The sequence below is a fragment of the Sebastes umbrosus genome, chromosome 11 (genome assembly GCF_015220745.1).
Source record: "Sebastes umbrosus isolate fSebUmb1 chromosome 11, fSebUmb1.pri, whole genome shotgun sequence".
NCBI lineage: Eukaryota > Metazoa > Chordata > Actinopteri > Perciformes > Sebastidae > Sebastes > Sebastes umbrosus.
Window position 1 is genome coordinate 17,526,461 of NC_051279.1, and position 14,056 is coordinate 17,540,516.

The following is a 14,056-nucleotide window of genomic DNA, read 5'->3' on the forward strand; positions in this document are numbered from 1 at the left end:
CACTGGAGCGGAAAGGTCACTTGAGAAATCAACCAAATCCAGTGCATCCTCCCATGTTTCATTGATCTTGGCTCATAGTCAGTGGGGACTTTCCCCCTCCTCTACGCAGGCTAAGTAAGGTTAAAAGAGATAAAGACTGGACAGTGGTTATTAATATCTGGTCCACTTACACTTGTTTTTAGGGGAATTAATGAAGGCTCCCTGTCTGGACATGCTGCAGGCTCAGTGGGATGCTTCTGATGTTGCATGAGACCTAATTCCTGTTGGTTGGCTGTGGATGTTTTATACAGAAAATAACCTGACAAACAAAAGCACAACACTTCATGTTTGATAACAGTTTATAGCGTTTAAAAACTGTACAGTATTGTCCACCAAGGTGCAGCACAAATAAGCAGCTCTCCTTTATGTAACAATGCTGTGGCCAGAAACATTACCACCAGTGGACCATAACAGTGTTTTTTTCTTGATTGCATATAAAATTATCCCCATCGTTTTCTGCATGAGTGTGTTGTGTGCGTGCTCCATGTCCAGGTATATGCCTGTCCCATTTTTGCAGAGTCAGCAGATTTTTTTGCAGGATGATATCTCGCCTAGATTGAAGATTTACATTTTTTTAATAAATGCTTTGTATGCACTACAATAGCTGCCATAAGCCTATTATACTGTCACAATATCACAAAACCAGAATTGGCATTCCTGACTGCTCTTATCTCACTTCACAGTCACAGATGAACTGTTGAATATGAGTTCATGGTGACACATTCTGAATGGAAGTCACATTTCTATTCAATGGGATTCATTATTTTTGGTATAATTGTTGAATATTTTTTATCTTATAATAACATTTTTAGATTTACTCTTTAGGGAGTAACAAAAGCAAGGCCCTGTTGCAATTATGTGATTCATTGTTTTAGTGCTGCCTCTTTGCTCCTGAAGCTGTGAACTTCCTCGCGCCCTGTAACCATGTGCGTCACATTTTATTTGAAAAAAGAAAACAGAGATGCCTTTGCCATGTAAATGCAGCCCCTGCGTTGCTTCCACCCCAATGTCACTGACACGTTGCTGCACATCAACATGTGTATTCCGTGTGCAGTCTTGCCTGCATTCCCATAAAGCACAAAAGCTGTCAGCTGTATATTTATAATGTCGAGGTTAACAAGCCCTGCTCAGCTTGACACGCGATCTGCCACCTCAGCAGCGCCGTGCACCGAACGCTGCCTGTCCCAGCAGCCACCTTTTGTCTCCATCCCTAACATCTACATACAGTATACAGCACAAGCTCCTCTACCCACAACGCCACGTTAGGAACAACTCTCTTGCTTGAAACGAACCGGCTTTTGGAATAATTTATATCCCACTCGTGTTCCGTGTGCTGTGTGTGATGGGACTGTGTATTCAGATGGGACGCTGTGGCAGATATGTAGTAGCTGTTATCGTATGCAGACAGATATGTGGGTGTCACATGGAGCGTGTTGCTTCTGCATCTTACTCTAAAATCCTCTGAGAGTTCGGATTAATAATAACAACATGCATTTCATTAGGAGAAAAAAAAAGTAAAAGTAAAAGAATGCATGTTTGGATGATGCATTGCCTTTACATCATACACATATTTAATTGACAAATACTTAAAAATACCCCAAAAAGAAACAATCTCAATGTAGAATAGCTGTTTTTTTCCTTACTTTTGGTTGGCTCAATGCAGATGTAACTTCTTAACAAGTTGAATGATGGTACTAGGTATATGTTAGGTGTATAAAGTTCAATAAAATAGTCTGCGTTGCTACTATTATGTAAGCAGTGTCACAGGTTTTGTTAATGGATGCCTGCGTTCAGGAACAGTTTAGTCTGCATTGAAGCTATTAATCTGTCAATTGTGTTCATTCAAACCACCAAAACAAACCTATGCTGTCACACTAATAATAGATTCAAAGACAGTGAGCACACATGTTGTATGATCACACAAAACAAACAAATGAGCAGAAAATAACATGTGTGTAATGACACACTTGTAGATTCACACTAAAAAAAAACACATGTTTAGACTGACTGCCAGATAACGAAATCTATAGGTATTTCATAATGTGTGTAAATGTGCTAGTTAGTATGTATTTATGTACTGTATGTGCATTTCTATATTTAGAAATATGTATATATGTTCTCATTATTATGATGCCCCTGAAAAACATACGTCAAACGTGAAAGAATTCGCATTTTTTCCCCAGTTTATCAAGAGGGGGACGTAGCATCACCCAACCAGCTCATATATATCTATATACTGTTATAGAAAAATGAGTCTCAGTAACTTTACTTTGCCCAAAAGGCTTGCCGTGCAACTCTTCAACCCCCTGATCTGTAAAAAGCCACCACACTGACTGAGCGTGTGCAGCAGCAGCAGCCTCGCTGTCACTGTGCCATCGACCTGCAGCGCGCTGGATCTGTCCGTGGTGCTGATGCTCATTTTCACAGCCTAAATCAGCTTTCTCAAGTTCAGGGTCGGCCTGTGTTCATTTATCTTTCTCAGAGGAAGTGTTTAAACTGCAACCTTTGAGAACTGAGAGGAAGTATATTGCTGAATTATCTCTGGACTAATACTGCAGGCTTTTTTTTTCTCACACTCCACTACTCACCACAGGTGTTCAGGAGAGAGACAGATGTTCTGTGTTACAATAAGCCAGTTCAGACTTTAAACATGTATGTTTAAAGTTGCTAAAAGTAGTTGCTGCTTTACTGATTGTGAGTTGAGAATCATCCCATACTACTTATGCAGAATAAATGCAGGGAATTGGACTCGGCCATAGTTGCTGCAGTATTACTGCAGGTACATACTGAAGGACTGTGGCTACCACAGTATTCTGTGTACTTTTACACCTGACAGGTGGCAGCTTATTAAAGTTTTTATCAGTACATTCAGAGTGAGAGGAGGACAGTAACACCTGGGTACTATATATATATAACCACAGATGATCTTGTGGTTTGGATCAGTGGGCAATCTCCAGGTCTGCAACCTCTGGTTGCAAAAAGAAGTCTGATTGTATAGAAGTCTATGAGAAAATGACCCTACTTCTCACTTGATTTATTACCTCAGTAAACATTGTAAACATGAGTTTATGGTCTCAATCGCTAGTTTCAAGTCTTCTTCAATACAGCATGATGTTCATTTAGTAAATTATGGTCCCATTTAGAGTCAAATAGATCATAAAGCAGGGTGTGCTTTAAGGTGTGTTATTGACAGGTTGCTACCACGGCGTTGTCCGGTCTGGGTGTTGTCCGTGTTTTCGTGTTACAACTTTAACCTTTTCACAGCGTGTTTTCAGTTCATGAAAGTTAATTTTAACATTTTGGTCGTCTGAAAATGTCTTAGTCAGCATTTGGTTGTACTTACCTCCACCTTCTCATGTTACTTCTGGTTGCAAAAACCAACATGGAGAAGGTCAAAAGCCAAGGTGGCGACGGCCAAAATGCCGAACTCGAGGCTTCAAAACGGCAGTCACGGTGATTACGTCCACATCTTATATACAGTCTATGGTTAAGATGTCTTGGAACTGCATGTAAAGTTGCTGACCTAGGATCAGATCTTCTGTTTCACCTATTGCGTTGCCATCTTAACTTTCCTGCTCTTTCAGTTTAAAGGAAAAAATGCATCCGGTTTCTCAACACATACAGAGCGGTGCCGCCTGTCATGTCAGCGTTTGTGTTCATCCACAGCACTTAGTGAACAGCTTAATGGTGTTTCTACATACAAGTTACTGGTTGAATGAACAAGCTGTTCATGTCATCCCGTCATCTCTGTGTTTTATAATAAATGCACTCAAGTGGGATGCAGAAACAGAAAAAAACACCTTATAGGGCGAGCTGTAGATCACTAATGAAAGTTGTTTACATCACTGAGCAAGCATTTATTCAATTCCGCCCTTTCAAACTGCTGGTCAGTTGACCAAAATCGCTGCATTACTGTCTCTGTGAAGAAGGATAAGCTTGAGAAAAGAGGACTATCTGATTTCACTCAGTTCTTCCTGTCCAGCTGGCTACAGCAGTTTAATGGCGTTAATCCAAACTTGTTAGACAGACATGTGCAGCAGAGAATGTCCACATTTCCTACTGCTATATGAACCGTGGGTCTCTGAGGTGGTGGAGCCGAATTTTAGCGCCTGTGCCCCTCTGTGACTTAAGATAGATTTCATATAGCAAATGTACTTCCTATCAAGTTATGTCACGGCTACATCAGGGACTAATTCTTTAGTCTGATTTGTATGTCTTTGATTCCCATGCCATGATTTTATATTAACTTCCACCTCAGCGTTCTACAACCTCACACTGTTTTCTTTCTTCCCTGTCAGCTGGTTACATCAGCGACTACATCAGCCCCGTTGTGTACGATGGCGAGAGTGATGGTGGGATCAAGGTACCCTCCCCCGACCCCCTCTACGATGGTATCCACAGCGACTACGGGGCCCATGACTCCGAGTCCCCTGACAGTCCCGGCTCAGAAATCACCGACGGTTACATCAACGGAGACGCCGCCGTGAGCGAGGGTTACACAGTCGACGCCTTCTACATCACCGACGGACGCTCGAGGAGGAAAGCTATCAGCAGTCCCCGAACCATCCAGAGGCACACCTGCAACGAGTGTGGCAAAACCTACGCCACGTCTTCCAACCTGAGCCGGCACAAACAGACACACCGCTCGCTGGACAGCAAGCTGGCGAAGAAATGTCAGACCTGCGGTAAGGTGTACGTGTCCATGCCCGCCATGGCCATGCACCTGCTCACCCACGACCTCAAGCACAAGTGCGACGTGTGCGGGAAAGCGTTCAGTCGGCCCTGGCTTTTGCAGGGCCACATGCGCTCTCACACGGGCGAGAAGCCGTTCGGGTGCGCCCATTGCGGGAAGGCCTTCGCCGACCGCTCGAACCTGCGCGCTCACATGCAGACCCACTCGGCCTTCAAGCACTTCAAGTGCAAACGCTGCAACAAGACCTTCGCGCTCAAGAGTTACCTGAACAAGCACTACGAGTCCGCCTGTTTCAAAGGCCCCTTCTCTCCTCTCGGCCCCCTAGATGCATGACCCCCGGCGTAGATAAAACAACGGACAAAACTGCAGACATAAATTACCATTATCCTTACAAACTCAACTGCAGACACAAACAATCTATTTTTGGTCAGAATACGACCTTGCTTTCCCCCCCTCCCCCTCTCTCACTTTCTCCCTACCTTGCTTTCCCTTGGAGCCTATTCATGATGATGAAGATAGCACAATTTTTCTCCTTGAGATTTGCCCACTTAAGGATTTAACTGATCTACGCATGCACTTCCTTAAAAAAACTCTTCACCTCCTCTTCCTCGGTCTATTCTGGATGGAGACAATAATACTAACACGGCTTCCTTCTGGCATTTAGATACAGTATGGCATCATATATTTTGGGACACTGATGATGATGATGAGGATGATGACAAAGACAATAAGTAAGCCTATAGCTACTGGGTTCCTCCCTGCACTGAAACGCAGTGAAAGAGTTTCTTTCCTTCTGATTTTGTTTCTTGGGGGAATAATAGTAATAATAATAGTAATAATAATAATAATACTAATGTTCTGCTGCACCAAGTGACCATATTCTCTCCACTACTGAGGTAAAAATACTATTTATTTATTTATTTACTTATTTATTTTAGCATTTTTTGCCTTTTTTTATTTGTTGTATGTTTATATTTGATTTGATAACAATGAAATTATACCGTTAACTTATTTGTTGCACTTTAATTTCTATATATGTATGTAGGATATTTGCCAACCTCTTTCTATCACTACAGGCCAAAGCATATGTCACTTTTTTGAGTACTATTTTTTCCTATTATGTTGTTTACCTTTTTTTTGTATTACCGTTATTGCATGCAAAAAAAAAAATATTGAAATCTATGCCAACATCATAAAAAGCTTATGATTTTTTGCCAAATTCCTATAGATAGAACCTGAGGGCAATATTTTTCTCTTGGAGCCTCCGTAGGACTCTTTAAAAGCAATAATCACCTAATGCATGGTATTTTATGATGAAGTTATGAAGTATTACCTACTACTGTATAGCAGTTAAAATCAGGTATGTTTTACTTCACCTATAGTCATAAACAGAAAAATACTAATATTACAGACATCAGGGAACATGCCAATGTAGTGTTAGAGTATCAAAAAGAAAAAAGTCCTGTCTTTCCTCTCTTGTTATGCACTGCCTGCCTCTTAGTGAGTAGAACTAATGTAGGATGTAGGCTAGAGAGGCTGGGATCAGCTGCCTGCTGGGTGTGAGGCCTATTGTAGGATAACTATAACCCTGACACACATGTGCTTAGCTAAGCATGAAATACGCCTGCTAACAATAACCAGGGGAGGCCGAACTTTGGATTGGACCGCTCAACATTTTTTACTCAGATTGGATGATTGGCCATTCATGAGAGTTCAACAGTTTAATAACGGTTCTGGGATGTTAAAATGGCCCTTATGTGATGGCCTTTAACAGACCTTTTAATAACCATAAGAGACATATTTTTGTCCTGATACAAAGAAACATAACATATGGTTAATACAGCAATCAGATTGGAGAACTTTGCAATGAGATGCAACCCAAAAATGCCAGTAAGAATATGGTACTTAACAACTCTCAGTATGCTTTCAATAGCAAACCAAGTCAACGTTTGGTGCATTGTTGAAGTTGGGCCGAGGTCGACTTTAAATGCAATGCATTATTCAACTACCCTTCCAGTGCACTTCCAAACCATAAAGCGTGCATTCTTAAACCACAGAAAAAGCAGCACTTTAGCTGGATGGTCCGACTGCAGCTTAACTGTTACAGTCCAATAGATACATTAGGCCAAGTCCTGATTATTCTGCAGTAGGCCCCATCTAATCCTACTGGGCCGACCATGGGCTAACTCTATGAGTGACATACCTACAGACAGGCTAACTCTAATCAACCCCACCAAACCGTAGATGGTTTAACCTTTGACCTGGGTGGCCAATACCAGTGCTGCTGAACCCAGTTCTCTGCAGCTCAGAAACCTTTTCTACAGATTCATGGAGCTTCCTGAGAGACAGACTGAGGACACACAGATCTGCACAAAACATGTTTATATGCCATATGTATTTATTGTAACTTTGCATGGACACACATGCGCACAAGTGAGCACACAGTGCCTGCTGACGAGCTGTCGTGAGAGACACACAGGGAGAATCTGCGTCTACAGGCAAGCTTCCAACAACTGAAAAGACATGCGTTTAATATTCAGATGTGAATCTCTGACAAAGGAAGTTTTGATAATTGCAGTGCTTCCTCAGACATGAGATTACTCAATAAGAGATGGGGGTGACTGATATCCAACACCATGTAGGGTTTTAGGGACAAAAGGAGAGTCTGCACTGATAGATGGACCCATTACCTAATTTCAGAGATAAAGTTATAGGACCTGTATGACATCAAAGGTGGTCAGATCTGTTCTGAAGTCAAAAAGTCAACATGTCCTAATGAAAGTCTTGTGTTGCAGGAGATACAATCTATAAGTCTTTTACAAAGAAGCTTTTTAAAAGAAATAAAATGTAGCTCACAAGTCAGTAAAGAAAGAGGCAGTTTTTGTTGTGACTGGATCTATCAGTATGTGAGTCAGCAAATTACAGGTCTTATCTCTCTCCCTGATGTGTGAACGAGATTTGAGCTGCAATTACTTGAATTGTATCAGACATAGAGACACATCAGTCACAGAGCTTCAACTTGTTAGGGCTAAAATTATTGTGTTTGTCTTTTTATCAGCGATTTTAAAGCCAAAATACTTACAACAACTATACATACAAGTAGGTAAAAAAAACATTAAATGTGGTGCTTAAACACAAGTTCTACACAAATACAAAATTAAAAGCACAAGTTTGGCAAAGACACCATATATGCTTCATATTTCTTAATGCATCTCGGAGACTTCGACCCCACCCTACCCTATAAATAAGAATATGCTTCTATTTGAACCACCACCTGAGATTTTATTTCTCATTTCCATCTGAATGAGAACAAAAAACGTAACAACACAATTTCTACTGTAGCAACAGTGTGACGGGTACAAAGTTGCAGAGAGTCTCTTTGGCAGCGATGTCTCTGTTTACAAATTGTATCATTGTGTATTAAAACTCTTTGCAACGTTGCACTGCAGTCCAAACGTCTTAAGGGTATTTGGCTAAAGTTGTTGTTGGGTGGCTGTTTAGTGGTTTTGAGGCAGAAAAGCTGCGTGTGTGCGTCTGTCTGACTGTGCGTCTGTCTCTGGGTAAGCTCCAGGTCTGTCCTCTCTAAGCACTTCCATTCTTGTCATCTCCACCTTAAAGAAAGTAGCACAATGAAACTAACTAGAATTCAGGTAGAGAAGAATTAAAAACCTTGTACTAGCTTGACCTCTCTTCTTTTTTTGTATTTCCAAGTTAAAGAATGATGATAACCTAAATAATCATTTATTGCAAGAGGGTTTGTAAAGAATCCTTTGGATTGAGACATTTTTACTGCTGTATAGTGATATCTAACACACCTTATCTCAGGAGGTTTGGCTCTCTGTTGCAGAGGGAGGATCTCCTGGGTTTTTTTGAGCCAGAATTCAGACAATGTAAGCACAATGAACACAAAGCATTTTGTGGCACTTCATAATAAAGAATAATCTTAACCAACCAGGGTCATAGTTTTGTGTCTTGTCTTGTTTTAAGATATAATAAAGTATTCTGTCAATTATAATCAATACACACAGCAGTATTATACAATACGAGCAGTATTGGACTGCTATGCTGCACTTGAGTGGTGAGTAATATTTTCCTTTTAAACTCTTTTGACCCCTATAATTTATCTTCTGTTTAAGTAGCTTTTAAAGCAATCCATTCAAATAAAGTAAATGTGCCTTTAAGTCAGAAGAGTGTTCATTTACATAGAATAACACTCAACTCTGCACTCCACAGCCCATACTTTGTATTAGCTTTGTCAATATTGTATGTTTAAAGAGGGACTGGGCTAACACTGGTGCAAAAGAGAGCTCATTAGCACTCTTTAGGCTGGAAGCTATCTACCAGTAATGGGTTGCCTGGATGGCTAAATACAGCAGTTTGTTCCTTCCATATTTGGACATTTAGCGGCGGTTAAGTAGGGTATCACTTCAAGCCCCTTTGTTCCCAATCTGAAGTATTTCTCTTTAACCTTAATTATGGAACAACTAACGTTAAAGTTTAGGAAAAAATGTTCTTAGGTATTAATTAACTTCTAATCTTTTATTAGGTTATTTGTTCATCATCTAGACTCTATACTATCACTGCTGCTCAATACAAAGATTATATTTTACTATATACACACACACACACTGCACAATACACACACAGTGGTGGAAAGAGTCAAACAGGGAGGTGACAACGCAGTAAGAATTGGATAAGTTTTGTCTTCATTACTATAAATTCTAGGGCTGTCCTCAACCAAAGAAATTCTTAGTCAACTAACACTCGTACGATTTTGTCAACTAATTGATTAGTTGATTAATCAATAGATCTGTAAAACTGAGTTTCTCCACAAAGACTCACAGAAAAGCACCACTTTAAATTTGTGATTACCAGAGATGTGCTCATAAGTGTCTTAGAAATAAGTCATTCGGCATGAAGAAAGCATAAAAAATTACTAATTGATTAAAGAAATATTAGTCGGCTAAGACTAACATAACCAATTAGTCGACTAATCGACTAAGTAAGGGGGGCAGCACTAGTAATTTGTGTAGGCACAAATCCAACCTTTTCACTTGACAGCATTTTCAAGGACTTGCTTTTTGTAAAAGTGTTAAAGTGTGAAGAACGGCAGGAACATAATGCTGCTGTTACAGAAAGATGGAAATTAAGAAACACTGAAGGAGAGTTGAAATCGAACACTTCATGGACTGAAACCTTAATTTTTTTACCTCAATAACAACGATAAAGAAATGGAAACACAAGGGCCTGATGATTTTTCTGTGTCACATTCAGGGTCACTTTGTTGTTGTCATCCAGCGTACAGAACAGTACCACAGGTGCTCTGTGGGCTTCCGGTGACATTGATGCAGCATGGGAAACTGACCAACTAACCTTTATCTTGCGGTGACTTTGAATTAAAGGTGACCTGGTCAGGCATCGTTTCAGCTGGACCTCACCTCATAGAAACAACTTTTCGTGTAATTGGCAATTTGGAGAGCCTCACTGCAGAAGCTTTATTGCTAGTTATTGAGCTCAAGACAATTTGACAGCTCTCTGTAAACGTACACGACCTAATGTTGTCTTTTTTATTTTTATTTTGTCGTCATCAAGCCAACTTTTAGTGATGACATTCATATCTAGTATATTATTTTATTCTGAAATGAGTTTGTATGATCACCTGTTACATCATATGCAGTGGGTATCCCATCCTCTAGTGGAGTTACAGTCCAACCTTACTGTTTGCTCCTCGTGCTCCCAGACTGTCTAAATCTATTGTTGCTATGCCAACACTTGTGGTATCCAAGGCAATAAACCATCTACAGTATCTATAGTAGTAAACTATCTGAACTGCCTCAACAAAGACACAATGCAGCACTCTGCAGCTTTATGAAGTGCAGTATATTTCCCGACCCTAACCAGAAAATTGGTTTCACAGCCGCTGCAAAAAGACAGAAATGTGGCTGCCCACGTCTATGAATCACCTTCTCCTCCCTCCTGTCTTCAAACTCCTCCTTTTCTCCTCATCTTTGTGTTTTCCCTCTCATCTTTTCACCTCTGTTCCACCTCTCCTCACATCTGGTTTTCTCTCCCCTCTACCTGCCTCCCTCCTCCCTCCCCATCTCTATCACCTGCCGGCTTCTTCCTCCCATCTCGCTTCCTCCCTCCTGCGTGCTCTTCCTCCAGCCACCTCTCTTCTTTCTCTCTCCTGCCAAGTCAAACCAGGCCATCAAGCCTTTGAGGACCTGAAAGTCATTTAACTCCTGGTAGATAATAAGTCTTAGAATATAGCTCCTCTCAGATAATAAGCTTTATCACTTGATTGCTCTGCATGCTCCCTACTGTCTTTAGATTCATGTCCGGGGACCTACTCAGGCGAATCACACTATTTCCTTCCTGGCAAGTCAAATTAACACTCTCTGTGTGTGTGTGTGTGTGTGTGTGTGTATCAACGACTACTCATTACAGGGAATGAGAGATTGCTGAAGGTGCAAAATAAAATCAAACCAGCCCAAAGGTTAGCTTCCAGTGTCTGGTGGAAATAGTTCAGATTTAATGGTCCACAATTGTGACATAAACCTTTTTATTTAACCTCATGCTGACTTTAATTTTGATCAGCTTTGATAGTCCCTCAGAAACTTCACCTGTCCTCTGTCCTATCCTGCTGTTTTACTTTCACTTTGAACTCCTCTCTCCTCGGCTCCACATGTCCTCCTCTTCCTCCTCTCATATCTCCTCTGTTCTGGCCTCACCACTGAACTCTTATCCCAAACTAGAGGTGTAAATAACAAGTTTCATCACGATACAATGTTATATTGATTCTTTGGGCAACAATACAATATTTGCTGAGATTAAAAAGCCACGATACGATTATGATTCGATTTAATTCCAGAGCCTGCGATCGATACGAGACGATATCACATGTCCATTTAACACAATCAGTTACATAAAAATAGACCTCTATATAGTTCACTATAAAGTACCACATTTCTCATGTTTGAGGGCAAAAGTTTTTTTAACAGTTAAGAATTTCAAAATAAAAGCGTATCTTAAAGATGACGATGTGTATCGATGTTTTCACTTTGCGTCGATGATATTGGATCGTTGATCTTTGAATCGATACATCGGTTACACCCCTATCCAAAACCACTCTAAACCATTCCATTATTAGCATTTTACTTAATCCTTATATAGTACCTGTTGATAGATACTGCGATGAAATGACAGGAAAGTAGACAGGAAGTAAAATAAGAAAACTTTTCCAAACTCATTTGGCTGATTGAAAATGTGATTTAATTTGCTGAGATTGTTTGCCGCTGTAAGTAAAAGCTTGTTTTGGAGGTTTTGCTGATGCAGGTATTCAGAGAATTATAGTGAGAAGACACGAATAAACACAGTATACGTGTATTCATGACAAAAATGACCCAATTTTGAAAATCCTCCCGATAAAAGAAAGCAACTTAACCGGCTCATTTAGGCTAAGCTGGTTGTCCCCGACGATGCCACGTTTTAAGGGTCACATCAGGTGTCAGAGAGCAGATGTTCAACAATGTGGTGTCATGGCTAATAATGATGACCTCAGATGTGTCTGTGATCAGCTGTGGGATACGTTTTGCAGGTTGAGAAAGCAGAAATTTAATGAGCACATCAGTCATCCTCTCTCTCGTTCTTCCCATTCCCTCGCCTCTCATTGTGTCTCCTCTCATTCATGTCACTCCTCCTCCACCCCAACCTCTGTAATATTAGGCCGAGCAGTAATAAATCCAGCTTCCTCTGGGTTCCATGATGTCATCTGTCAAAGCAGGCATCATTATGTGCTTTATGAACTAAGTCGTGCCATGCTGTGCTGGGATAGCGCTTATCAATTTAGACCAAGTCCAACTGAAATTAAATTGCATTTTTTTTGCTACAGCAAACATATCTGGTCTGTAAACTCCTTGTCGTTTTCTCCTTTGAGAAAAAAAATCTTAAACCAAAAAGGGGATATTTATATTTTATATATTTTGGTTTGGCACCCCTTAGTTTTGCATTAATTCTACGAAATACCGGAGTACCGTTCCAGGAACTGCGCCGGGCTTTGATGCAAATTTTCGTAGTGGCCAAACGGTGGCAATACAACTTCAGTGTCTGTCATGTGATGCCATTGGGCCCATAAAGACTTTTTCCCATTGACTTAAATTGGGAAAGAGACGTCTGTAACTCAGCGGATAATTTTTTTTGAGGCAAATCAAAATCCCAGTATGAACACTTGAATAACCCTTATTTGATGCGGAAGATCGCCGGATGATCTGGGTACTTTATCACTCGGCAGTTGGGCCATTTTGGCTTCATGCACAACTGAGCAACTCTCATAGGAATGAACGGGAGCCTACAACGCTGTATCCAGTTCTCTTTATACATCCATGGTACCGTTACGTACGTCTAAGTAGATGGTGCCTTTTGGTACAGCCAATCAAATCATTGCATAAAGCAGCAATGTCAGTGCAGAGCAGAGCAGAGCAGACGTTCACACTGACTAACTAACACAAGAGCCACAGACTCTTAGCAACCCAGATTAGCCTTCCCGTTAAAGAATCCTTCCTATCAAACTTACAAACATGAACACACGTGTTGTCATGCGCTTGAGCCACCAAACAATCATTCACTGGAGAAAAGTACACTGCTAACATCCGTTTGCAGGAACTGCTGAACTTTATAGTGAGTTTCTGCTCATAGTTTAGCTGTCCGGCCCACAACTTTAATGGTTCACTCTCACTGCTCTTATAGCATCGTTTTCTGCCACAGCGGGCAGCAGTTTTCAGTGAAAAAGCACTAAAAACCCAATGTATACTACCTGTTCTGCAACAAACAGCAGACAGACACAGTAAGCGACTTGCTGGTGAACATAGTTGAACATTTAGCAGCTAAAGAGACAAAACATTTCCGTCAGGAGTTGGTGGAGACCAAAAACAGAGCTAAAAGATAGTGAATCAGGAGGAAACAAGTTTCCAAATGAATGATAATGTTGCTTCCAGTGGGCAACCTCCGGGTCTGAAAATTGAAGCCAATGCGGAAGTGCCTTAAACTTGCATTCTTTCTAACAGCCAACAGGGGGAGACTCCAAAAAAGAAAAAAAGAAGTCTGATTGTATAGAAGTCTATGAGAAAATTACTCTACTTCTCACTTGATTTATTACCTCAGTAAACATTGTAAACATGAGTTTATGGTCTCAGTCTCTAGTTTCAAGTCTTCTACAATACAGCATGAAGTTCATTTAGTAAATTATGGTCCCATTTAGAGTCAGATAGACCATAAAGCAGGGTATGATTTAGGGTGTGTCTACTTTTTGATTGATAGTTCGCTACC

The 14,056-nt window shown here is 40.7% G+C and overlaps 1 protein-coding gene across 1 annotated transcript in view; it reads left to right on the forward strand.

Moving 5' to 3' along the window:
• Positions 1–8,688, forward strand: part of LOC119496848 (transcriptional repressor scratch 1-like) — a 10,456-nt gene extending 1,768 nt beyond the window's left edge. Inside the window, exon 2 of the mRNA XM_037784452.1 lies at positions 4,338–8,688. Coding sequence (XP_037640380.1) covers positions 4,338–5,065 — 728 coding nt within the window. The 3' untranslated portion in view covers positions 5,066–8,688. The remainder of the gene's footprint in view (positions 1–4,337) is intronic.
• The last annotated feature ends 5,368 nt before the right edge of the window (positions 8,689–14,056 follow it).